Here is a 25,085-nt window from a genome sequence, read left to right as displayed (position 1 = left end):
CGACTGTGCATAAATAGTCACCTAAGTGCAAGTTTTTTAAAAATCCTGACAGGGAAGTTACTTAACGGAGAAAGTTTAGGCAACAGAAGCCTCGGAGGCAAAGGCTGGCAGCTCCATTACATCGGACTTGTAAGGACGTTCAGGAAGAAAGTACAGGGAAGGAAGGGGTGGGTGCCCACAGAGGTTCCAGGGCACGAGCCAAGGTGAGTGCCTCAGCGTCAGCCCCTGTCCAGCCCACCTCACCGTGTCTCCAATCTTGAGTCCAACACAAGACTTCAGGCCTGGGATGACTTCGTTGTTGAGACATGTGGCGTTGAAGGATAAGGACAGCTCCTCGGGGAGGTCACGCACTTCCAGCTCTACTTTAGAGCGGATTTTCTGAGCAAAAAAGGGCAAAAGAAGGCAAGAAAACAGGCTGAGAGGACACAAGTAGGGGCCAATTACATCCCAAGCAAAAATCACCAGGTGGTCCTGGACTCACCTACCCCCCTAAATGCTGAGGTCCACCTGCCAGCTGCCACAGCATCCTTAGGAGCCTGTATCCCACTAACCTTCCAGCCCAAGACCTGCTCTCGCTCTTTCTCCACTTGTGTCTAGGTGAGTCTGGGTAAAATCTAAACCAGCTGTGCCCTCCTGCAGGAATGCTGATACTGGTCGCCTTGAGTAGTACCACTTTCTACCTACTTTTTCATCAGCCTCACACTCCCCATAATTCACCTCCCTCTTCCCTCTGTTGCTGGAGCCTAGCTCTCCCTCAGTCTGTACCCACTCCCAGTTTCAGGGCCCTGCTCCTTAACATCATCCCCATTGTCTCTTTCCATTTCACCTTCTCTAAGCATTTCCTCTGTTGTTCCTACGGCTCCCTCCATCCCCTCCTGAGCCACTTCTGTTGCAGAAGGCTGCATTCCTCCCAGTGCTGCCTATCGCCTAGCCTCTAGAAGCACAAGAAGAAGGCAGTCAAGGCTGCATGGTGGACTAGCTGCCAGGACTCTCAAATCTGAGGCCTCCTGGGTAATGCCAAGGGCAGTGGACTCTTAGCGGGTCTATTCCCAGTGTAAGACACTTACCCCATAAGCATCCACAATGAGCTGGAGAACATTGCTGGAATCAGTAGACAGAACCCCCACTGTGGTCCCTGGGATGAGCTCACTATAGTTCTAGAAAAGAAGACAAAGATATCTAGGAATGACTGATAAAGATGGTGATCTCCAAAGGCCCTCCCCAAATAGATGGAGGGTCTTAAAAAGAAAATTGAGGGAGGGATGGGATATTTTGCTTATCACTGCCAGGAATATATCTAGCAGCTTTTCAGCCCTGAGAAAAATTACAGAGAACCTCTCACACCACTCTTCCCACTAAATTACTCTCCTCCACCTCTGCAAACGTCAATACACCCATCCTTCTAGGTTCAAGGTTGGAGGAGAGAGGTTCACCAAAAGTAATCATTAGCTCCCAGGTCTTTCCTGATTGGGGACCATGGCCAAAGGTAGTCTGGGTTGGTTCCCTGAGATAGGTCCACCCATCACAGACCCCACTCCCACTCCAGGAAGCCCCGAAGGTATAGTCACCTGGTAGAGATTGACTACACTTTCAGTCACTGCAAAGATCAAATTGATGTTTTTCTGGGATAGCTTCTCAGTCATCAGCCCCAAGGAGGGATAATCCTGTAAAAAGGGAGGATGTGGGAATTAGTTAAGAAGTAAGAAGTCTATTCACATACATCCCTGGATTCTAAACTTTAGGACTTGGTTGATTGGAGCCATGGCCCAGACAGTGGTGGGGCTTTAACTTTTTCACCCCATGACAATGAGAAGCAAACACAAACTCAGGTGTGAACTCAGGATAGATGAAGAGATACAGGCTCGTAGTATCAAAACTAAACACCTCTTTCTTCCTACTCAGATGTGAAGCAGCCACACCAAGGAGCAGCTTCCTGGACCAGGTACTGCCAGGCCTCGTCGTTTTGATGCCTACTCCTGTTTTGCGGCTCCTGACAAATGCCTTGGCTTGGTGCTCACAGTACTCTGCCATGTGATCTCAACTTTCCTTTCCAGTCATCATGCAACCTCTCTCCCCGTTTCACTCACCACTATCTGGAACCCTGTCTTTCTCCCACCTGAAGTGGACTTCTTTTTGTTAACCCTCCTTCCTTAGGATCCAGCTCAGGTCTCACCTCTGCCAGGAGGCCTTCCTTGACCACCCCAATTCACAATGAGCTTTCTTCTTTTGAATACCTAAAGCCTTTATCAAATGTTTCACCTAATTAGCATTAATCATGCACCTTCTGTTATTGGTACCATATCTTCTTGACTAAACCAAAAACTCTTTAAGAGCAGGGCATTATATAGTCTTGTTAACATTCTCCAACCCCAGTAAGGGCATGCCTAGTGTGTGTGTGTTCAGTCGCTTCAGTTATGTCTAATTCTTTGCCACCCCATGGACTGTAGCCCACCAGGCTCCTCCATCCATGGAATTCTCCAGGCAAGAATACTGGAGTGGGTTGCCATACTCTCCTCCAAGGGATCTTCCCAATCCAGGGATCGAACCCACATCTCCTGAGTCTCCTGCACTGCAGGTAGGTTCTTTACCGCTGAGACACCAGGGAAGCCCCAAGGCCTTGCATAGACTAAATGTCAGTCACTATAGACTCACCCATTGCTTGGTAGTGCTCAACCTGCATATTGCTGATACCAAAAACTCAAGCCAAAAAGGCAGTGCTGACGAATTATGAACATATCTCTGGAATCCTAGACCTTTCAGGGAGCTCATGAGATCATGAAACTCAGGTTCCTACCCTTACACAGGTGTACATTTAAGCCACCTAGATGGAGTAATTGCTATATTGTCTTTAAGAAATGAAGAGTTCCCATCTCCCCCTATATACTCAGAGTATCAGTATTCTGCAGGTCTGTACATTTTCTTTATGGTTTACTGCAATTTCTCTTGTTTCCATGTAAATTCCTTTCCTTTGTTTTACCTTCTGTGGACATAGAAAACAACTTCTAAGAAGTCTTCTCAAACAGAGTAGTGGTTACCAGAGGGGAAGGGGTAGAGGAGGATGAAATGGGTAAAGAGGATCAACTGTATGGTGACAGATGGAAACTAAATTTGGGGTGGTGAAGTGTATGCAGAAGTAGAAAGATACTGATGTATGTCATGAAACATATCATGTTATAAACCAACGTTACCCCCCAAAAAATAATAGCTTTTAAAAAAGTCTTCTTGGGACTTCCCTGATGGCTCAGTGGCTAAGACTCCGGGCTCTCCATGCAGGGACCCTGGGTTCAATCCCTGGTCAGGGAACTAAGATCCCACATGCTGCAACTGAGAGTTCATATGCCACAATGAAAATCAAAGGTCTAAGTGCTGCAACTGAAACCCAATGCAGCCAAATAAATAAATAAAATATCTTTAAGGGTTTTCCATATTAAAAAATAATAATAAATTTTTTTTAGTTTTTAACTTTAAAAAGTCTTCTCATGTATCAGCTAAACCATCCTTTAGCCCTTGTATTCCAGCTAAATGACTCTAAGCCCTTTATCCTTTCCTCACAGGACTGGCTCGCCGTGGTTGGCCAGTCTTTGTCTCTTTTTCCTCTGTCTTCTTCCAATAACCACAGAGAGCATGAAGCTTCAAGAAGGGGCTAATCTGTACACAGTGACAGGATGGCCCTGCTTTCCTGCTGAACATGTAAAAGTCCTCTGGGTCCATTCTGGATGCCATGAGGCTGCAGCTGGTGCTAGAGGCAGTGGAGGTAGCAGTAACACTGACCCCAGCCAGGACCATCTCTAATGGTTGTGCAGGTTGTACCCTGGATGAAGACAGGCTGCAAAGAGCCCTGTATCTTGCCCAGAGGAAGGCCTGTCATTTTCATACTCACACAAAGACTCTGCCTGAGTTAGGGCAGTCCTGGCCACAGTGAATAGGAACCATAAGTGGAAAAAAGAATCTCACCATGGTAGTGGAGGCAGAATAATGGTTGTCATTGCCCACATGACACTGCCCATCATTGGGCTGGACGATGCCTGCCAGCCTTCCATCCAGCGCTATATGGGTCTTGGCATCAGTGGTAAACACCAGCAAGTGGGAGGCATCATTCCTCCAGCCAATCTTCTCCTGTTTTTTTAAAAAAAAAAAAGGTGAAAGACAGCAACTTTAGCTATGTCACTGGTACAAAACAAAGACCCAAGGAGTTCCCAATCTGAAGGGCTAGACATGGGCTGGAGAATGGCCTCAGTCCCAGTCCTTGGAACACAAGCTGGAGCTATCCAACTCAGCAGTTTCTGTTCTCTTAGAAAAATAGTCTCAGAGCTCACTAGCTCAAGGAGCTGAAAGACACCTACTTCATCTCCAAATAGAACTTCTTCAATGAGAATCACACGGCCCATCCAAAAACCCGCCTGCATCTACAGAGCTGGGCTGGGCTAGAAGAAATCTTGCCTGGACATCTGCCCAATTTGCTGAGGTTAAGTGAACCCAGCCTGGACTCAGATACACTTCCAGAGAAGGTGGGGAGATGCTCTCCCCAGTAAGCATGTGGGTCCCCTAAGGTTCAAAAAAATATCAGCTCTGGCCAGGGAGCAAATACAAGCAGAGGTTGTTTATCAGCAGCAACATGTTTCTAATACTGTACAAAGCTCTGCTTAGTTCCTATCTTGTATTTCACCCAGAAATCCCCACCGTTGAACCACTTCCTCCCCATTTTGGTCTGCACCAACCACACCTGGCACTCCACACCCTCCAAACTCACATCACAGACGGTAGCCTGCATGATGGCATCAAAACCACCCTCTGGGGCATCTCGGTTCCGTGACACACTCTGCTTCTTCACCTCCTCATTGAAGCGGGTCACCTGGTCAGTTAGTGTCAGCACATGTTTGTAGCCAAACATGGGCAAACAGGTAGCCTTCATACTAGGGAGGGAAGGAGATGATTTAAACAGACATCTGACATAAAAGATGGCAGGGAGGGGGACTTCCCTGGCAGTCCAGTGCTTCCAATACAATGGAATGCAGGTTCGATCCCTGGTCAGGGAACTAAGGGATCCCACATGCCATGCGGGGTAGCCAGGGATAAGGGTGGAGAAAAAACTACCTGGGGAATGGGAGGGAAAAGTGGGAGAGAGATGTGGAAAGTGGTATACCCAGTCCAGTTCTATGAAGCTAGAATTATCCAGAGAGTTTAGACTCTCAACCCTTCAAATTACCTAGGCATCACGTTGAACTAACCTCCACCTAGCTCAGAGAAGAGGGTAAACTGCGGAACTAGACTCCCTTGATTGAAATCCCAGTTCCTTGACTTACTAGTCATGGAACCCTAGGCAAGCTTCTCTATTCCTAACCTATAAAACAAATGGGGACATGATAGCTAGTAAGGGTTGTTGTGAAGCCTTGTTGTTCAGTCACTCAGTTGTGTCCAACTCTTTGCAACCCCATGGACTGCAGCACACCAGGCTTCCCTGCCCACTACCAATTCCCAGAGCTTGCTCAAACTTATATCCATTGAGTCAGTGATGCCATCCAACTATCAAATCCCCTGTTGTCCCCTTCTCCTCCTGCCTTCAATCTTTCCCAGCATCACGGTCTTTTCCTATGAGTCAGCTCTTTGTATCAGGTAGCCAAAGTATTGGAGCTTCAACATCAGTCCTTCCAATGAATATTCAGGACTGATTTCCTTTAGGATTGACAGGTTTGATCTCCTTGCTGTCCAAAGGACTCTCAAGTCTTCTCCAACACCACAGTTTGAAAGCATCAATTCTTCAGCACTCAGCCTTCTTTATGGACCAACTCACATCCATACATGACTACTGGAAAAACCATAGCTTTGATTATACAGATTTTTTTGACTCTACGGACCTTTGTTGGCAAAGTAATGTCTTTGCTTTTTAATACACTGTCTAGGTTTGTCATAGCTTTTCTTCCAAGGAGCATGCGTCTTTTAGCTGTAAGGTTTAAGTGAGTTAACATGGGGAAGGTTCTCAGATCAGAGTGAGGCTTTGGTTGCTATTGCTAATAGCTTATACTCAACACTTCTCTAAAGTAACATTAACATAATAAGCAAAAGTTCATCAATAAATTTATGTCTCTGAGCTATCAATAAATTAAAAGATCTGTGTCAAACAGGACATAGTTGTTTGGGTTTTTTTTTTCTGTCCCCACTCCATTGGTTTATTTCTTTAACTCACGGTTGACATCCTTACTGGGTAAACTTACAACCCACATAACTCTCAAATCTAAAAAGTAAAGCCGTACCCTGACAGACTTGATAACCATTATTTTAAATTATAATTCATGAATTTGCATAGTTTCTCCACCAATTAAATAAATAAACCATTCAGTTTTAAGCCAAAGTCTCAAAGTAGGGACACATCCATTTATGCTAGATGGTTCAATAAATATCATTTCCACCCTTTTATATTCCTCTAGGACTTAATTCCTTGCATTTTAACTCTGTAGGACCCATCTTCTAGATAAGGAGGACAATAACAATGGAATCAATCATTCTGAAATCATAACTCCTCTATTTACTTATCCATAAAGTTCTCTCTCTACGTTTGGTCTCATTTCTCTTTTATTCTCTCTTGTCTACTATTTATTTGTGACCTAGACCGGGAAGCTAACGAATTTCCTTTCTAGGTCTCCAAATAGCCTTGTTTATTATTAACAATTTTGGTTGATTATTAACTATTAACACAGTCAGTGGGTCAGCCCACTTGCCAGACAGGGAGACCTTGGTAAAGAGGAGAAACAATGTGGCCAGAAGGCAGCCAACAAAGCCAACCTGGAGGTAGAAATAAGAAGCAGGACTTGGGCACATGTGGGGCAATGGGAAGAGATGCTACCCTGCCTTCTACAGGGGAGACTTACTCATAGCAAGGGTTTCTGATAGCCTCTGGTGGAGAAATATACATGTATGGTGACACGGGCTTGTCCACAAAGGCCCCGAAGCCAATCCGCAGGTTACTGGTGAGCTTCCGCATCTGGGAGGCCAGCTTGGTACCCAGGTTCTGGATGTTCCGCAGGTCATCCTTCATGGAGTAAGACAAGTCCATTAAGTAGTAGATGTCCACAGGGTAATCTTCCACCTGCCGAACTTGGACGGAGAAAATCTTCGAATCATCTGTAAGGCAGAAGGACATTAAGTTTTCTCCTCTTCTTCCTCTAAGACTTAAGCAGATTTGGACATATTTGCTGGGCTGGGCTGTGCTCAGTTGCTCAGTTGTGTCCGACTCTTTGCCACCCTGTGGACTGTAAACTGCCAGGATCCTCTGCCCATGGGATTCTCCAGGCAAGAATACTGGAGTGGGCTGCCATGTCCTCCTCCAGGGGATCTTCCCAACCCAGAAATCAAACCCAGGTCTCCCACAGGCAGATTCTTTACCATCTAAGCCACCAGGGAAGCCTATGAATACTGGAGTGGGTAGCCTATCCCTTCTCCAGGGGATCTTCCTGACCCAGGAATGGAACCAGAGTCTCCTGCATTGCAGGTGGATTCCTTACTAGCTGAGCTATCAGGGAAGCCTTTGGACATATTTAGGATGAAGCAAATTTTTGTTTTGTTTTGTTTTTTATTGTGCCATGTGGCTTATGGGATCTTAGTTCCCTGACCAGGGACTGAACCCAGGCCACCACAGTAAAAGTGACAAGTCCTAACCACTGGACCACCAGGGAATTCCCTGAAGTAACTTCTTGAGCAAACCGAACTTGAAAGCCCTCGTTCCTCTTTCCCCTTGCAATTCTATTACTCTTTCAGTCTCTTAACTCTCCTATTTTTAACCTCTTCTTTTCCATTCTAAAAGTCTTCACTGTCTCTAAATCCCCATCTGTCTAATCCCTGGGTCCCAAGGGTTTACTACCCAGGATCACAGAAGTGTTGGCAGTTACTACATTCCGAACTCTGTAAAGGGAGGAACTGTGTTCCACTCTTCTCTGAATCGCAAGGTACCCAACACATGCCTTGCACATAAAATGCTCTTTCTTAAATTCTTGATTTAATTGGAAAGTCAGTATCAGTGCTTTGAAAAGCCTGTCTCTTAGCCTAATCCTTACCCCCTCTGAAGGTCTCCCGCCCCTATTTTCTCTGTCCCTATACATGGCCTTGCCTCAATCTCACATGGAAAAGGGTCTTATAAACTGCTTCCTCATCTTATATATCATTTGAGCCCCAAGAGAAAGCTATGTACTCGGTAAAACAGACATTGAGGAAAACAAGAAACAGACATTTTTATGGCAATCCACTCCAGTACTCTTGCCTGGAAAATCCCATGGACGCAGAAGCCTGGTGGGCTACATGGGGTCACAAAGAGTGGGATGCGACCTAGCGACTAAGCATCACAATGTCAGCAGGGTTAAATAACTTTCCCAAGGTCAAATAGCTAATCTATGGAAGCGTGAAGATTCAAACTCCGATCTTCGGACTCCAGGTCCCCAAGCCTTCCATTTTCTTCCATTCTCCTGCTCATACCTCCCCCCACATCCTTCTCTTCCCACCACAATTTCCTCATGAGCCACATCCACCGGCTCCCTACCTGGCCGTAGGCGGAGGGCAATCCTCTGGGGACTGACTTGGGTAATCTGGGAGCTGTCTCCAGTGCCCTTGTCACTGAGGGGCCTGGCCTCCAGGATTCTGGCCTCACTGATCGGGAACTCGATGGACTCTGGGGCGCAGTTATCCTTCAGCAGGTTCTCCTTCAGGTTACAGCGGGGCGAGCCTGGAGGCAGCGCCTGTAAGACAGAGGTCCAGAGGCAAGTCCTGTGATCAGACCAATGGTGGCTCTCTGCTTCCTGCAGCCTCTGCCACCTCCCGACCGCCTAGAGCTTACCCAGCACTTTGGAGCTAAACCAACATCAGTGAACACGTGTGGTCCTTCCTAAGATAGTACCTAGGCCTGTTGTACAGAATGGGGAAATTGAGGCATCAGAAAGGTTAGGTGAGTGTCTGTTCTTGGATTGGCAGGTAAGAAGAAGGGCAGTACAATAAGATGCTTATTGGGCAGTTTTTCAAACTGTAAAATGCAATCTACCTGTAGGTTGGAAAAATCAACATAGTAGGTTTCAACTACCCACTAATTAAGTAAAATACAACATAATAGAATGTCTTCCCAGGTGGCTCAGTGGTAAAGAATCTTCCTGCAATACAGGAGTTTGATCACTGGGTCAGGAAGATCTCCTGGAGAATGAAACAGTGACCCACTCCAGCATTCTTGCTGGGAAATCCCATGGATAGAGGAGCATGGTGGGCTACAGTCCATTGTGTCCCAAAAGAGTCAGAAACAACTTAGCAACTAAACAACAACATAACAGAATAGAAAGTATCAAAGTATATAAGTAGTAAAAGTAAATATTATTTTGTGAAAGGTTTACATATTGGGAAGTGGGGTATAAATTATATAATAAATATGGTATACATATACTGTGGAATATTACTCAGACATAAAAAGAAACAAAATTGGGTCATTTGTAGGGATATGGATGGACCTAGAGCCTGTCATACAGAGTGAAGTAAGAGAAAAACAAATATATATCAATGCATATATGTAGAATCTAGAAAGATGGTACAGATGAACCAATTTCCAGGGCAGGAATAGAGATGCAAAATAGAGAACAGACACGCTGACACAGTTGGGGGAGCAGAGGGTGGGACAAACTGGGAGAGCAGGATGGACATACACACTACCATGTGTCAAACAGATAGCAAGTAGGAGGCCATAAAGCACAGGAAGCTCAACTCAGCGCTCTGCAACGAGGGGTGGGTGGGAGGGAGGCAAGAGCGAAGGGATATATGTATATATAGAACTGATTCACTTCGTTGTACAGCAAAAACTAACACAACATTGTAAAGCAATTATACTCCAATAAAAAAGAAAGAAAGGAAGACGATGTACTTTCTGTGAGTCAGGGTCCAAACAGTTTGGAAGCCACTGTGACACTGCTGGGGTGTGAGACCCATGAGAGCAGGGATTATGTGTATCTCTTTTCCCCTCTATTCCCAGCACCCAATCTGAGGCTGGCCACCAAGGTGATAGGGGAGGATACAGGGAGAGAACAGAGAGTAAGTAGGAGCTAAGAGCACAGATGGGCTGAGATCACAGCTCAGCATTGCCTCTTACTAGCTAGTTACCAGGGCAAGTGACCTAAACTCTCCAGGCCTTGCTTCGTCATATTCACAAGGATGTTCCACAGGACAACAGTATAAGGCAGTACCTGTAAAACACCGGGTATGGTGCCTGCCATAGGGTAAGTGCGCGATAAATGTTAGCTATTATTGTAAGACGTTCCATTAATAGTTCCTGGATAAATTAATTATGAATAAACTTCACAAGCTTGGGCAAATCCCACGAAGTCAGGCCACTAACCCAAGCCTGTTTTATCACTTTCAGCTTCCTCCCTCATGCTGGCCAAAGGGCAGGCTGAGCACCCTTCCAAACACCCTGGAATGCGTCCCACCACCCTCTGGAACTCTGTGTGTGTTTCCACCCAAGCACTGAACAGGGGGACACGCTGTGTCAGAAAAGACACTAGAAATCAGTAAACGGGTTCGATCCTAAGTCTGCCACTGACCAGCCATGTGACCTCAGACAGTCATTTCACTCCACTGAGTCTCAGTTTCCTCTCCCATTCACCCTTGTCAGAGGGCTTAGATGACATGATGCTTTCAGCCTCTTCCTCCTCTGACATTCAGCAAACCTAGCCAGCACTCTGTGGACACAAGCCCACTAAGGCTTCTTGCCAGCCTTGTGGGGGGACTGCCTGGAAAGCTAGAAGACCTCTCCTGAGACCTATTTCACAACATCTAGGCCTTCAGTCCAACAATCCCCCGCACCCCCAGCCACCCCCTCTCACAACCACTTTCAGAAGGCAGCTGAATAACCCTACCGACATCCCAGAACAATGCATGTTAACATTTACGGAGTACGTACTGCATGTCATTAACCTCTTAAAATGAGTGAAACCTGATCTCTTTCACACGGGACCAAGACACCACCAAGCTCACCCTCAGCCTCCACCTCTAGGGCTGAGGCCCTTGTCCCGAGGCTGTCCGGGGCTGGGTGCACACTCGTGAGGGGAGGGACGTCCTCTGAGCCAGACCGTGGCCTCGGCAGAAGAAACACTGGCCTTGCTTCTCAACGGTCTTCATTGTGCATTTTAAAGTGACAACCACACAACACAGACTCTTTGACCTGTAACTTTCCTGGTGGCGCAGACAGTAAAGAATCTGCTAGCAGTGTGGGAGACCTGGGTTCGATCCCGGGGTCAGGAAGATCCCCTGGAGAAGGAAATGGCGACCCACACCAGTATTCTTGCCTGGAGAATCCCATGGACAGCCAGGCTACAGTCCATGGGGTCGCAAAGAGCTGGACATGACTAAGAAACTAACACACGCACACACACACTGCATGTCAGGCACTGTAAGAAGCACTGTACGTGGAATACTGTAGTCCTCTGATTACACTTCTATAATGCTGGAACTATTGCTTTCTTACAAATTACAAACCTGAGGCTTGGAGGTTTCACAAATGAGGAACCCAATCTTAATGAGTAAGAAATCAAAGGTTTGGAGAAAATAGGTAATTTTCCCAGAGTTGCAGAGCTCAGAAGGGGCAGAGGTGAGATGCTGACTAGATGGCCTGACTGTGATTAACCTGATAAAATGGTAAGTTGTATTACACTCCATGTAGAGTGGGAATCAAGGCAGAGAATCAGGACTGTGGAAGAGAGTGTCCTGGGAAGAGCCACACTTGAGAATGCCGCGAGTAGGGAACAGAATGCTAGATGGGGATACGGGAGGTGTGGGATGGATAGGTAACATCCTGTCTTCCCGGCCCCTCAGGGGACTGGAAGCCATGTTTCCAGGAGAGAGACTGAACCACAAGGAGACATCCATATTCAGAAAATCCTGAATCTGTTGCCTAAAACCTCTCCTGATGCTTGAAGCCCTTCTCCCTCTCCTGCCTGAGGAGGCCTTACAAATAGCTATGAAAAGAAGAGAAGTGAACAGCAAAGGAGAAAAGGAAAGTTATACCCATTTGAATGCAGAGTTCCAAAGAATAGCAAGGAGAGATAAGAAAACCTTCCTCAGTGATCAATGCAAAGAAATAGAGGAAAACAACAGAATGGGAAAGACTAGAGATCTCTTCAAGAAAATTAGAGATACCAAGGGAACATTTCATGCAAAGATGGGCTCGATAAAGGACAGAAGCAGTATGGACCTAACGGAAGCATAAGATATTAAGTAGAGGTGGCAAGAATACACAGAAGAACTGTACAAAAAAGATCTTCACGACACAGATAATCACGATGGTGTGATCACTCACCTAGAACCAGACATCCTGGAATGTGAAGTCAAGTGGGCCTTAGGAAGCATTACTACAAACAAAGCTAGTAGAGGTGATGGAATTCCAGTAGAGCTATTTCAAATCCTGAAAGATGATGCTGTGAAAGTGCTGCACTCATTATGCCAGCAAATTTGGAAAACTCAGCAGTGGCCACAGGACTGGAAAAGGTCAGTTTTCATTCCAACCCCAAAGAAAGGCAATGCCAAAGAATGCTCAAACTACCACACAATTGCACTCATCTCACATGCTAGTGAAGTAATGCTCAAAATTCTCCAAGCCAGGCTTCAGCAATACGCGAATCATGAACTTCCAGATGTTCAAGCTGGTTTTGGAAAAGGCAGAGGAACCAGAGGTCAAATTGCCAACATCTTCTGGATCATCAAAAAAGCAAGAGAGTTCCAGAAAAAAACATCTATTTCTGTTTTATTGACTATGCCAAAGCCTTTGACTATGTGGATCATAACAAACTATGGAAAATTCTGAAAGAGATGGGAATACCAGACCACCTGACCTGCCTCTTGAGAAACCTGTATGCAGGTCAGGAAGCGACAGGTAGAACTGGACATGGAACAACAGACTGCTTCCAAATAGGGAAAGGAGTACATCAAGGCTGTATATTGTCACCCTGCTTATTTAACTTATATGCAGAGTACATCATGAGAAGCGCTAAGCTGGAGGAAGCACAAGCTGGAATCAACATTGCTGGGAGAAATATCAATAACCTCAGATATGCAGATGACACCACTCTTTGGAGAAGGAAATGGCAACCCACTCCAGTATTCTTGCCTGGAGAATCCCATGGACAGAGGAGCCTGGTGGGCTACAGTCCACGGGGTCGAAAAGAGTTGGACATGACTGAGCAACTTCACTTTCACTTATGGCAGAAAGTGAAGAAGAACTAAACTACCTCTTGATGAAAGTGAAAGAGGAGAGTGAAAAAGTTGGCTTAAAGCTCAACATTCAGAAAACTAAGATCATGGCATCCGGTCCCATCATTTCATGGCAAAGAGATGGGGAAACAGTGGAAACAGCGGCTAACTTTATTTTGGGGGGGCTCCAAAATCACTGCAGATGGTGACTGCAGTGATGAAATTAAAAGATGCCTACTCCTTGGAAGGAAAGTTATGACCAAACTAGACAGCATATTAAAAAACAGAGACATTACTTTGTCAACAAAAGTCCATCTAGTCAAGGCTATGGTTTTTCCAGTAGTCATGTATGGATGTGAGAGTTGGACTATAAAGAAAGCTAAGCACTGAAGAATTGATGCTTTTGAACTGTGGTGTTGGAGAAGACTCTTGAGAGTCCCTTGGATTGCAAGGAGATCCAACCAGTCCATCCTAAAGGAGATCAGTCCTGGGTGTTCATTGGAAGGACTGTTGTTGAAGTTGAAACTCCAATACTTTGGCCACATGATGTGGAGAGCTGACTCATTTGAAAAGACCCTGATGCTGGGAAAGATTGAGGGCAGGAGGAGAAGGGGACGACAGAGGATGAGATGGTTAGATGGCTTCACCAACTCGATGGACATGAGTCTGAGTGAACTCCAGGAGTTGGTGATGGACAGGGAGGCCTGGTATGCTGTGGTTCATGGGGTCACAAAGAGCTGGACATGACTGAGCGACTGAACTGAACTGAACTCTCCTGCCCAGCCCTCCTCTAATAGGCAGAAGGGCTTCCCCGCATGGATGGGACCATGAACAACACCAACAGTCCTACAGACTGAATTTCTGCATCCCCCCAGAATTCATACACTAAACCCTTACCGCCAACGTGATGGTATTAGGAGGTGGGGTCTTGGGAGGTGATAGATCATGAGGGGGAGCCCTCATGAAAGGTATTGTGCCCATATAAAAGAGGCCCCAGAATGCTCCCTGGAGGACTTCCCAGGCGGTCCAGTGGTTAAGACTCCACCTTCCAAAGCAGGGGGTGCAGGTTTGATCCCTGTTCAGGAAACTAAGATCCCACATGCTGAGAGGAATGGCCAAAAATTGAAGGAAAAAAAAAAAATAGAGTTCCCTGTCCCCTTTTGCCATTTGAGGACATAGTGAGGAGATGCTGAATTTGCTGATACCCCAGTCTTAGACTTTCTAGCCTCCAGAAGAGTCAGAAATAAATGTTCATTGTTAAGCCACTGTGGCTATGGCACTTTTGTTACAGCAGCCTGAACAGACTAAGACAAATGGCACAAGCACCAACCTGGCCCGGGCAAAACACGGAAAGAGCTTCCTTCTTACTCTCTCGGTTTCTCGGGTAAGAGGTAGAGAAACGGCATCAGCAACGGGAAACAGCACACGAGACTTAACCTTCCTGGTTCAGAAGATCCTAAGAGGACATCACAGCTCCTCCAAGTCTCAGAGAGATGAAAATCCTGCCCCACTCCCCTAGCTCAGCCCGGGGCAGAACGGCAGAGAGGAGAACTCATGAGCATTTAGCGTCTTTGTGTTCTAATTCTTCCTGCTCCTGCCTGTCTCTCCCAATCCTTCTCTCTCAGGAAGCAGTCTCTTTCTTGCTCACAAAACTCCCTACTGTACTTCTGATTCCAGCTGCCCACAAAGCCCCAGGCAGAAAACCTTCCAAAAAAGGCAATGACTGGATGGACCAAGATGCCCTGTTGCTGATCCTTTCCAGGAGTAAGACAGATGCTGAAAGAGAGAGGGGGAAGGGAGAGCCCAGGAAACAATGAGAACAGCAAGGCTGTCGGGTATCTTCAAGCTGCATCGTCGTAAAGGGAGAGAATGTTTTGGAGGGGGTTTCCTGACCCCCATTTTCTAACAAGGCAGTGTTTAGTAGAAGAAAGTTTGAAGTACTAAGCCTTGCTGACAGTGCTTATGGTTTGTTATGAATTTTCTTTAGAAATCTAAACACTAAGAAACAAAAACTCTCCTCCCCTCCCTCCGTGGTCGCTGACATCAGAGGTCAGGAACCTAACAGGGCTGCTCCTTGGCCACCCTCTCCCTGAGAGCTTGCTATCCCAGAAGCACACCAAGGCAGTGACCTCAACACACTTGGGCTCCATTCCCTGTCCTAATAACCCAGGCTGAGCAGATAGAAGGAATGCATGCAGGTGACTCAGAGAGAAAGCTGGAAGGAGGCGGAGAGGAGTGGTCAAGTTCCAGTGCCTAGTGAAACCAGATGTTACACAAAAAGGGCAAAAATAACCCAGACCCAGGGAAAGGGTTGGAGCACAGAGGTGGGAGGCTCCAGCCCACGTTCTGTATGAGCTGAATTCCCACCCTCTCCTGGGAGAATGACACACGATGTTAGTCCCGTTCTCCGTTAATCCCATTTTAGAAACTGGGGAAGCACAGTGCGAATAGTCATTATTCTACTTATTTCACAGGGCTGGTCAGGGGATAAAATAAAACTGTGAACAGGAAATGCTTTCAAGATGTAAAAATCTCAATCTAAGTCCTATATACTCAAGACCTTTTGATCTGATATAAACAAGGGCTTTCCAGGTGGTACTAGTGGTAAAGAACCGGCCTGCCAGTGCAGGAGATGGGAGAGACCTGGGTTCAATCCATAGGTCAGGAAGATCCCCTAGAAGAGGGCATGGCAACCCACTTCAGTATTCTTGCCTGGAGGATCCCTTGGACTGAAGAGCCTAGCAGGCTACAGTCCATAGGGTTGCACAGTTCAGTTCAGTTCAGTTCAGTCACTCAGTCATGTCCGACTCTTTGCGACCCCATGGACTGCAGCACTTTTGGCTTCCCTGTCCATCACCAACTCCCGGAGCTTGCTCAAACTCATGACCGTCGAGCTGGTGATACCATCCAACCATGTCATCCTCTGTTGTCCCCTTCTCTCCCTGCCTTCAATCTTTCCCAGCATCAGGGTCTTTTCCAATAAATCAGTTCTTCCCATCAGGTGGCCAAAATGTTGGAGCTTCAGCTTCAGCATCAGTCCACAGAGCTGGGCACAACTAAAGCAACTTAACACAGAGAAACAATAAGTTCAAATAGGTAACTCTTTTCTACTGTTGCCATTTTAACTACTATTTTTTTTTTCCTCCAGGGGAAAGCAGTCCCCCACTACCACAAATTATGCAATTGAGTTTCCCATATTTGGGGAAATTGCAGGGGTCAGCACATACGGAGTGCAATGGATAAGCCTCGCCCTGGGAAAACCACCTTCGTGATCATGGTATCTCCCCTGCCAGGTATTAACTACTATTTTTTTAAATATTTATTGATTTGGCTGTGCGGGGTCAGAGTTGCAGCAAATGGGGTCTCCAAACTTCTTTGCAGCATGTGAGATCTATAGTTGCAGCATATGGGATCTAGTTTCCTGACCAAGGATCAAACCCGGGCCCCCTGCATTGGGAGCGTGTTATCTTAGCCACTAGACCACCAGGAAAATCCCCACTACTACTATTACTGTATGCTTTTTTCTTGGAGGGCAAGGAACAATGTATCATGTGAATTTTCCCTCTCCCAGAGAGCTAACTGCTGCTGCTGCTGCTGCTGCTACTGCTAAGTCACTTCAGTTGTCTACGACTCTGTGCGACCCCATAGACGGCAGCCCACCAGGCTCCCCCGTCCCTGGGCCATTTCCTTCTCCAATGCGTGAAAGTGAAAAGTCAAAGTGAAGTCATTCAGTGTGTCTGACTCTTAGCGACCCCGTGGACTGCAGCCTACCAGGCTCTCCTGTCCATGGGATTTTCCAGGCAAGAGTACTAGAGTGGGGTGCCATTGCCTTCTCTGAGAGAGCTAACAAATGCCTCCAAATAAATTAACAATAACTAACAATAATAAATTGTTCTCTTGATTGACATCTGATGAGGACAAGAAATTGAACACACAGAGAGAGGTGTGGAGAGAACAGAAAGAAGTGAAAAAGGAAAGCATTTTAGTTTATTGTTATTGATATTCAATAACAACCCATTCTAATGGAACAGGTTCAGGGTTCATCCTGGACATCCTTATATTTAACAAGCACCCAAGTTGATTCTTACCAGCAGGCAAGTTTGGAAGGTTCTAATTCCCTACATGATGCCACCGAGGCCAAGACGACAAGCTGAATCTCAGTGTGAGGCCAACTTCTCTGCTAGATTCATAGTCCAGAGACAGCATACCACCTCAACCCATATCAGCATCCAGCCCCTCAAAAACACACCCTATGCAGATGGGCCGAAAAGTCTGCACTCATCCACATTGGCTATGTTTTCCTAAGACCCAGCCAAGTGCTTGCTGTCCACACCCAGAGCTGCTGTCCGGCAGGACCAAGGAAAGCTCAGCCCAACCAGTTGTTTTTGCAGGCACTGCCAACTCTGCCTCTAACAGCCAAGGTAGGGGAAGCAGAAGCTAAAGGTTTTCCAGGGTCAATTATTCAACAAATCACAGGCAAAATGGCCCAGACGGTTCATTTTGGTTTTCAAAATCATCAGCCAAGACACTTTCAGCAGTTACACTTGGTCAGTGCAGGGGAAGCCCTCAGGGAAAAAAATAAAAATGGCAGTCATGTTCAAGTTACAGGCCAGGATTCCATTCTCGCTGGTTGATAAACGTTGCCCCATGCTGGCTTCCTCTGCTATCCCGCCTCCCCTCCTCCTTCCTCGAGAGATAGTTGTAGTCATTCACTAAGCCCTATGGCCTCCACACCACACCCCACCCCCAGCTTTCCCAGGATGCTGATGAAGGCCAAAAGGGTGCTTTACCAACTTCCTGTCTCCGCCTTCTGCTCCCTAGGTCCTGTCTCCATCTATTCAACCCGGAGCAATAAATCTGGCTTTGTCACTCAAAACAAACAAACAAACACTTTCCTGTTTAAATTCCATCCTCCCAGAAAATATCTTTTTGGACCATCTACCTCCTCTCATTAGATTTCTTTGGTCCCAGAAATACACCGCAAGAGGAACAGTGGTAAAGAATCCACCTGCCAATGCAGGAGACACAGCTTCGATCCCTGGGTGGGGAAGATCACCTGGAATAAGAAATGGCAACCCACTCCAGTAGCCTCGCCTGGAAAATCCCATGGACAGAGGAGCCTGGCGGGCTACAGTCCATAGGATCCCAAAGAATCAGACATGACTGGGCATGCACGCACTCACGCACACACACCCCTCTTCTCTTTGATTCCACACTCCCATCCCTAGGCTTGTCCTATGTTAAGCTTTGATCCTATCCTGTACCTTTCTTCCCCTCTTTCTTTCCTCCTCCCACCTCAGACTGGACAAAACTCACCATGGCCACCATTAAATATTCTACATTTTTCTCTAAAATCTGGTCACATGACCCAAGGGCTTTGTCTGGTAGGTGCTCAGCATATCTATTACCTGGTTTGTCCCTACGCCAATCAAGAGAGGTGACAGACATTCCAAGAATGGTTTTCTTTTCCCCCAGATTCCTCTGAACCAGTTTCTCCCTTTCGTCTTGCTTTGGGTTGCAAAGCAGGGAACACAGAGGGAGGAGCATCCTTTGAGCGATCCTAGGGCTTATCCCCTGACTACCCTTCTGCTCCAGCCAGCTAGACGCCCTCCAATCCAGCACCCTGCCCATCCGGCTCTCCCTTCTTCAAGGATTCAGACGCAGAATTCCAAGTTCCTTGTAAAAGAAGCTTAATACTATGATGATGATCATGGGAAGAAGGATATGGCAAACGAGAAGGGAGAGGCCACATCACACTTGAGGGGCCAGTTCAGCCCAGAGGGGTGGAGAACCCGCGGGGGTGGAGGGGAAGGACTCCCACAACGCCCCACCCCCAACTCCCGGCCTCAGGGAACGTTTCATTTGCTAAATGAAGTCAGTGTAGCCCAGATGTTGGGCAGCTGCCTCTGGAAGCCGTTCTCGTGCTGAACTGCACAGAGGCCAAGGCATTGTGTTGGGCGGGCCTCGGCCGGTCCCGGCCTCCCTCTCGTTGATAAACATGGCCTCGCAGCCCCCATTCCTCCTCCCCTCACCAGCCTGCCAGGGAGGTTGCCTTTTTAGGAAACTCAGCAGATGGGGGAGAGCAGCCGGACAAAGAGAACCAGGGCTCGGTTTAGAGCACTTCACAGGGCCACGGAGCGCGGGGACAGGCTGTCCTGACAGAGGGCACCTCAGGCGGCTGACACCCACCCAGGCCAGGAGTTCAGGTAACCACCTGCCGGGGACGAAGCCCATGACTCAGCCTCACACTCTGTAATCACTGGACCCTCTCCAGCCACACTCACGCCCAGCCTTGCCAGCTCCAAATTCCCATCCTAGCCACAAACACAACCATCCCCTCAGACACACTCATTCCCCAGGGCCCCAGACACAACAAATCCACTGCCTAGACAGAGCTAACCCTTTCCTGTCACCCTCCCGGCCTCATCAAATTGGCCCAGCTTCTTCTCTCATAAACACCTTCCCAAGAGAAGGAAGGAAGGAGAGAAAGAGAGAGGAGACGGTAAAGCCACGGGGCCCAATTGTCAGACAGGAAAGGGAGAGAAGAGGCCCTCTGACTAAACAACCCCACATGACACGCAAATGCAAGATCCGTCTGTCATTTGCCTTTTAAAAATTCTGGAATGTTCATAAGCCAGCATCCACTCTGTACCTATAACCCCCTTGTGCCTCCCTTTTTGTGACCTGAGGCCCAGCCTCCCAGGGGTGTTGCACCCCAACAAAAACAAGCAAAGTGGTAAAAAGGCCACAGGGAAGGCCAAGAGCTCCAGCCTACTTGCCTAACACGCTCTGGATGGCATTCCCAGCAATAGCGCATGACAGCTCCCTTCAACATCCATCCATGGGAAGGCTTCTCCCTAGTGTTGCTCAGAAGGGACAAGGGTTTGTATACTTAGGAGGGAGGAGATAGACCCATGGGTCTGTTTCTACACAAAGGCAACTAAGTCTGGGAAAGAAATAAAGTCAGATATCTGCTCCTTACCTCATCTGAGCACCAGGCACACATGGGACTCACAGCCAGACATTGCTGGCAGGAGCTCACACCTCGTGTGGCACAGATGTTGGGCCCTGCAACAGAAAACAGAAGTTTTAGCATCCAATTTCGCTTGACACAGTAACTGGCCTGCCTTATCCTTGCCCAGCTTTCCCAAATGCCCAAGTTTACAGCTCTCAGATGCACACAAATACACCTTCACCAGCCCATAGGTGCTTACCCAACATAGACAGTTTGGGGAAAGAGAAGGAGAATGAGGAAAGTCAAGAGAAACTCATCACTGCTCTTAACTGATGAGGCCACGGGGACGGCAAGTGATGGAGCAAGTGTCAGATCATAACTGTTGGAAAGGCTTTCATTGGGACTTCCCTAGTGGTTAAGAATCTGCCTTCCAATGCAGGGGGTAATGGGTTTGATCCCTGGTAAGGGAACTAAGATCTCACATGCCACAGGGCAACTAAGCCCACACACCACAACTACTGAGCCCAAGCCCTCTAGAGCCTGCATACCACAGCTAGAGGGAAGCCAGCACACCGGTGAAATATCTCATGGTGCCACAGCTAAGACTGGATGCAGCTAAATAAATAAATATTAAAACACACACACACACTCAAAAACTAGATTTAATAAAGAAAGGCTTTAACAACTGATTTAACACTTACATTGTACAAATAAAAACCTGAGGTCCAGCGCCATGGTAATTACTTTAATGATGTATTCATAGCCACTACACAGGGAATTCAGAGCCTGGATGAACTAATACTAACACACAGCCTAAATATGCTGGTAGTGCGTGATAGCCATGGAGTGTCCAACTGGACCATGAGGGGAAAGCAAATCTTCTGAAATCTTCTCAAGCTTCCCAATACATATATCTTGGGATGCAAGCATAGAATGCTTTAGGGAGAACTAAAGAAATACTAGAAAAAGTTGACTGATATAAGCTGGAAGAACATGGAATTTTAGAGTTAGAAAGCCTGTATTTGAATTCTGAATGCTTTGCTAACTAGACATGTCATGACCTCCGTCAACCCGGTGAAACTCTACGAAGCTGATATTATCTGTCTCACAGGATTTGTGCAAGGAATTTAGTGAGGTAAAGAAGCATTGGGTACACTACAAAATGCCATTCAAAATGACACTGTAAAGGTTAAATCTCCTTGCTCAGGACTATTGACATAGAAAGTACAAGAGATGGGTCGAACCTTTTTGGAACACCAGAAGAGAACCTAACATTCCTTTTTTTGAAGAAATCTCTGATGTTAATCATAGAGACTTTGACTTTTTGTCACTACATTTGCAGTGTCTGGAGAGCAATAGATGTTCAATAAATTGCTATTGGATTCCAATAACATGGAAGGGTAAAGACCCCTCAAGTCTGATTATATCAGAATTTTGAGAACTTCGGTTCCAAATTATCTCAGTTCAGTTGAAGACTGTGAACAGTCTTCAAACTGTCAAAGGATGCAGAAAAAGTTGAGGGAGGAACAGAGACAACCAGAGGGATGAAAAGCATTCCATAAGAAGTCCAGCCAGGAAGTAAACCACAGACATTCCCCTGGACAGAAGCCCCCATCCTCCATGTTCCCCACAGCTTAGCCTTCCCGGCCTCGGTCAGGGAAACCTCTTCCTCCAGGGCTCCCAGGAAGGCCTCTTCCAGTACATTCACCCCTCCACATCCATGGGTTCCACATTCGCAGATTCAAACAACCAAGGGTCAAAATATATACAGAAAAAAAAAAAAAAATCCAGAAAGTGCCAGCAAGCAAAACTTGAATTTGCCATGTGGCAGCAACTATTTATCTACATTGGATTTACAACTATTTACATAGCATTCACACTGTAAGGAATGTAGGATGATTTATAGGATACAAGAGTATGTGTGTTATACACCAACACTAAACTATTTTTATAAGGGACTTAAGCATCTTCAGATTTTGGTGGTCAAGGGAGCCTGGAATAAATCCCCTGCAGATCCCAAGGAACAATTGTGCAAAGAATAAAATGAGGGAGACTCCCTTCCTGTGCATGCGTGCTAAATCGCTTCAGTCATGTCTGACTGTGTATGACCCCATGGACTGTAGACCTCCAGGCTCCTATGTCCATGGGATTCTCCAGGCAAGAATACTGGAGTGGGTTGCCATGCCCTCCTGACTCCTGACCCAGGGATCAAACCCAAATCTCTTATGTCTCCTGCATTGGCAGGTGGGTTCTTTACCACTAGCGCCACCTGGGAAGCCCAGACCCCTTCCTGATATGACTCAATTATCCTGACAATTCCTTTATCCAATTTTCTGAATTGGTCCCTTGTCCTTAGCTGTTAAGACCAGCAAATATATTTGAGGGAAAATCGTCCTCATCATTGGGATGTTTCCCCAGTGTCCCTTGAACTTCTTACAGAGCTGGGTATCTCAGATCACCTTATAATACTATGACTGAACTCCCTTTCAACATCTGGGGGGGGCAGGGGGGACAGAAAATGTGCACGTACAAACATACACATGATATTGTTAAAAGAAATTATCCAAAATGTGGAAACAGGCAAAGGGAGTACTGGGTGACTTTTCAAGGTAATGCAAGGGGTTGACCAGTAGCCTCACCATGCTAAGGGGCTATATAATTTCAGGGGTGTGTATCTTTGATTGACCTCTATTGATTAGGATATCTTATAATCCTATAAGAGCAGAGGTTGGCCTGTAGAAAATGAATAACAATGGATATAATTCTTGAAGAGAATGATGTATATGATTCTTATCCAACAGCAATGCAAATGATTTCTGTCTAGTAGCAAAGATAACCACCAGAGGTTAAGGTTTATTGCTTTGTAGAACATTAACCAATCTTGAATCTATTGGGCAACTGATTTCAGCATTCCATTGACTGACTGACTGTAACTCCCTTCCTTGAATTCTCTTTTAAACTAGTCAACATCTTAGTTCTCTCATTAAGTTGAATGAAATCTTTGACATGTGTTCATTTTACTGGACTTCCCTGGTGGCTCAGATAGTAAAAAAATCTGCCTGCAATGTGGGAGACCTGGATTCTATCCCTGGTCAGGAAGATCCCCTGAAGAAGGAGTAACCCACTCCAGTATTCTTGACTGGAGAATTCCATGGATAGAGGAACCTGGTGGGCTACAGTCCATGGGGTACAACTGAGCAGCTTTCACTTTCGCTTCATTTTATAGTTGTATGAGAATCATACTTTTAACTCTAAGAATCACACTGCAACAGTATCCAGCTCAGGACAGAGTGACCCAACAGAAAAGGTACACACACAATCAGTACATTGTGGTTGAGTCACCCACTAACAACATGGTCTTGGATGAGACATTTAATGGGGCTTCCTAGGTGTCTCGCTGGTAAAAGAATCCACCTGCCAATGCAGGAGACACAGGAGAAGTGGGTTTCATCCCTGGGTCAGATAGATCTCCTGGAGTAGGAACTGGCAACCCACTCCAGTATCCTTGCTTGGAGAATCCCATGGACAGAGGAGCCTGGTGGGCTATAGTCCATGGGGTCACAAAGAGTCGGATGTGACTGAGCTCACACACGTACAAACAGAGAAAATTGCAAAGTACTGGACTAGGTCCGTTTTGTTTTGTTTTTTAAGCAACTGAGCTCATTTCTCCAAATTATGCCTAGAATTCCGATATAAAACACACAAATAGGTTGATACAGTTCCTTGGAAAATGGAAATTTTCATTGTTCTCTGAAGAACACTAGATTATATGTGGAATCTTTGAAGCGCCTCCTGGAAGCCCCATGTTTCCTCAGAGCCCTGAGTCTGTGTGACTTCAAAGGCCTTTCTCAACTCGAAAATTCTGCAAGTCACATGCCACTGTAAGCTCATGAGTAACTTCTACGACTCCAGCCTCTGACTGACTCCAGCCTAAGTGTGTGATACCAAGGCTGCAAGGTGGAAATTACAGCAGTAGTTCCAGGTCTGGCCCTAAGGCACCAAGGCCATCTCTGAGTTGGGACAGCCCTCAGCCATGTACTGCCTCTAATGGGAGAAAAGCAGCCAGTCTTCCCAGAGCTGCCAGAGGCAGAATGACAGAGAATTCAGAACCCACAATGCATCCAGGAGGCCTCTCCCTGCCAAGGCTGCCTGGCCTTCTCTTAGCTCTTTTCTCAGCCAGATGTGAACTCCTTACTGCCTTATTGGAAGAGTTCTGAGAAAAACATAGCCTGCATTATTTTAGGCATCCCTTTTTGAAGTTTTCAGCATCCAGGGGAGTAATTCTGGACATAAGTACCACGGATTTCCCATAGGGAGATGAGGGACAAGTTAGAAAAGAGAAGAGGACCGACCAAGGAGGTGTGTGCACCGTCAAATTATTTTTTTAAAACTTTTCCCAGTCTATCCATTTAGCCCTCCATTCATTCTCAAATTAGCATTTCCCATGACTCCTTGACTTGTTGCCACAGAAGAACGCCTTACCAGATGTGAAATAAACAACAGCAGGCCCCCTCCCAGTGAACAGGCGGTCCCTGACCCCAGAGAATGAGATGAGCTGCCAGAGGCAGTTCTTTAGGAAGTCATGCCTGGGGAGTCATGGTTACCCAGTTCCCCTTACCCATCCTCTGTGTAATGAATCACAGGTTGATTTCATGAGAGCAATGATTCCCCCCTTTCCCCAGAATGCCCCCCACCAAGACCTGCCACCAAGGGCAGGTTCCCTGGAACACAGTGGCTGAAAGCAACTGACTCATCAGAAGTCCCTGCGCCTGACTGTGCTGATTCAGTGAACTGCTGCTCTGAGGCCACCTCTCCCCTGCAAACATGTGGAAGGAGTTTAGGCCTGTTTCCAATCATTCATAAGGCCTCTTTTCTTACCCAGTCTCAGAGGACCAGGTTCAGCCCTGCTGGAGAATGAGGGGCCGTC

The 25,085-nt window shown here is 46.6% G+C and overlaps 1 protein-coding gene and 1 pseudogene across 2 annotated transcripts in view; both read right to left on the bottom strand.

Annotated features, from left to right (window-relative positions):
* Positions 1–25,085, bottom strand: part of ITGB3 (integrin subunit beta 3) — a 62,120-nt gene that overhangs the window by 23,258 nt on the left and 13,777 nt on the right. For both annotated transcript variants that reach the window (XR_011246807.1, XM_069541649.1), the window contains exons 2-9: positions 20,186–20,271; positions 8,528–8,723; positions 6,867–7,119; positions 4,751–4,913; positions 3,955–4,116; positions 1,569–1,664; positions 1,068–1,157; positions 244–378 (exon numbers count right to left, since the gene is read on the bottom strand). Coding sequence is in view for 1 of the 2 variants with exons in the window: in XM_069541649.1 (XP_069397750.1) it covers positions 244–378; positions 1,068–1,157; positions 1,569–1,664; positions 3,955–4,116; positions 4,751–4,913; positions 6,867–7,119; positions 8,528–8,723; positions 20,186–20,271 (1,181 nt within the window). In the remaining variant the exon portion in view is untranslated. The remainder of the gene's footprint in view (positions 1–243; positions 379–1,067; positions 1,158–1,568; positions 1,665–3,954; positions 4,117–4,750; positions 4,914–6,866; positions 7,120–8,527; positions 8,724–20,185; positions 20,272–25,085) is intronic.
* On the bottom strand, positions 16,349–16,503 carry LOC138415554 (U1 spliceosomal RNA; annotated as a pseudogene).

This window comes from Ovis canadensis, chromosome 11, assembly GCF_042477335.2.
Source record: "Ovis canadensis isolate MfBH-ARS-UI-01 breed Bighorn chromosome 11, ARS-UI_OviCan_v2, whole genome shotgun sequence".
In the NCBI taxonomy this organism is placed as follows: Eukaryota; Metazoa; Chordata; class Mammalia; order Artiodactyla; family Bovidae; genus Ovis; species Ovis canadensis.
The sequence above is the reverse complement of the archived record's forward strand: the minus strand, read 5'-3'. Positions and strand labels throughout refer to the sequence as shown.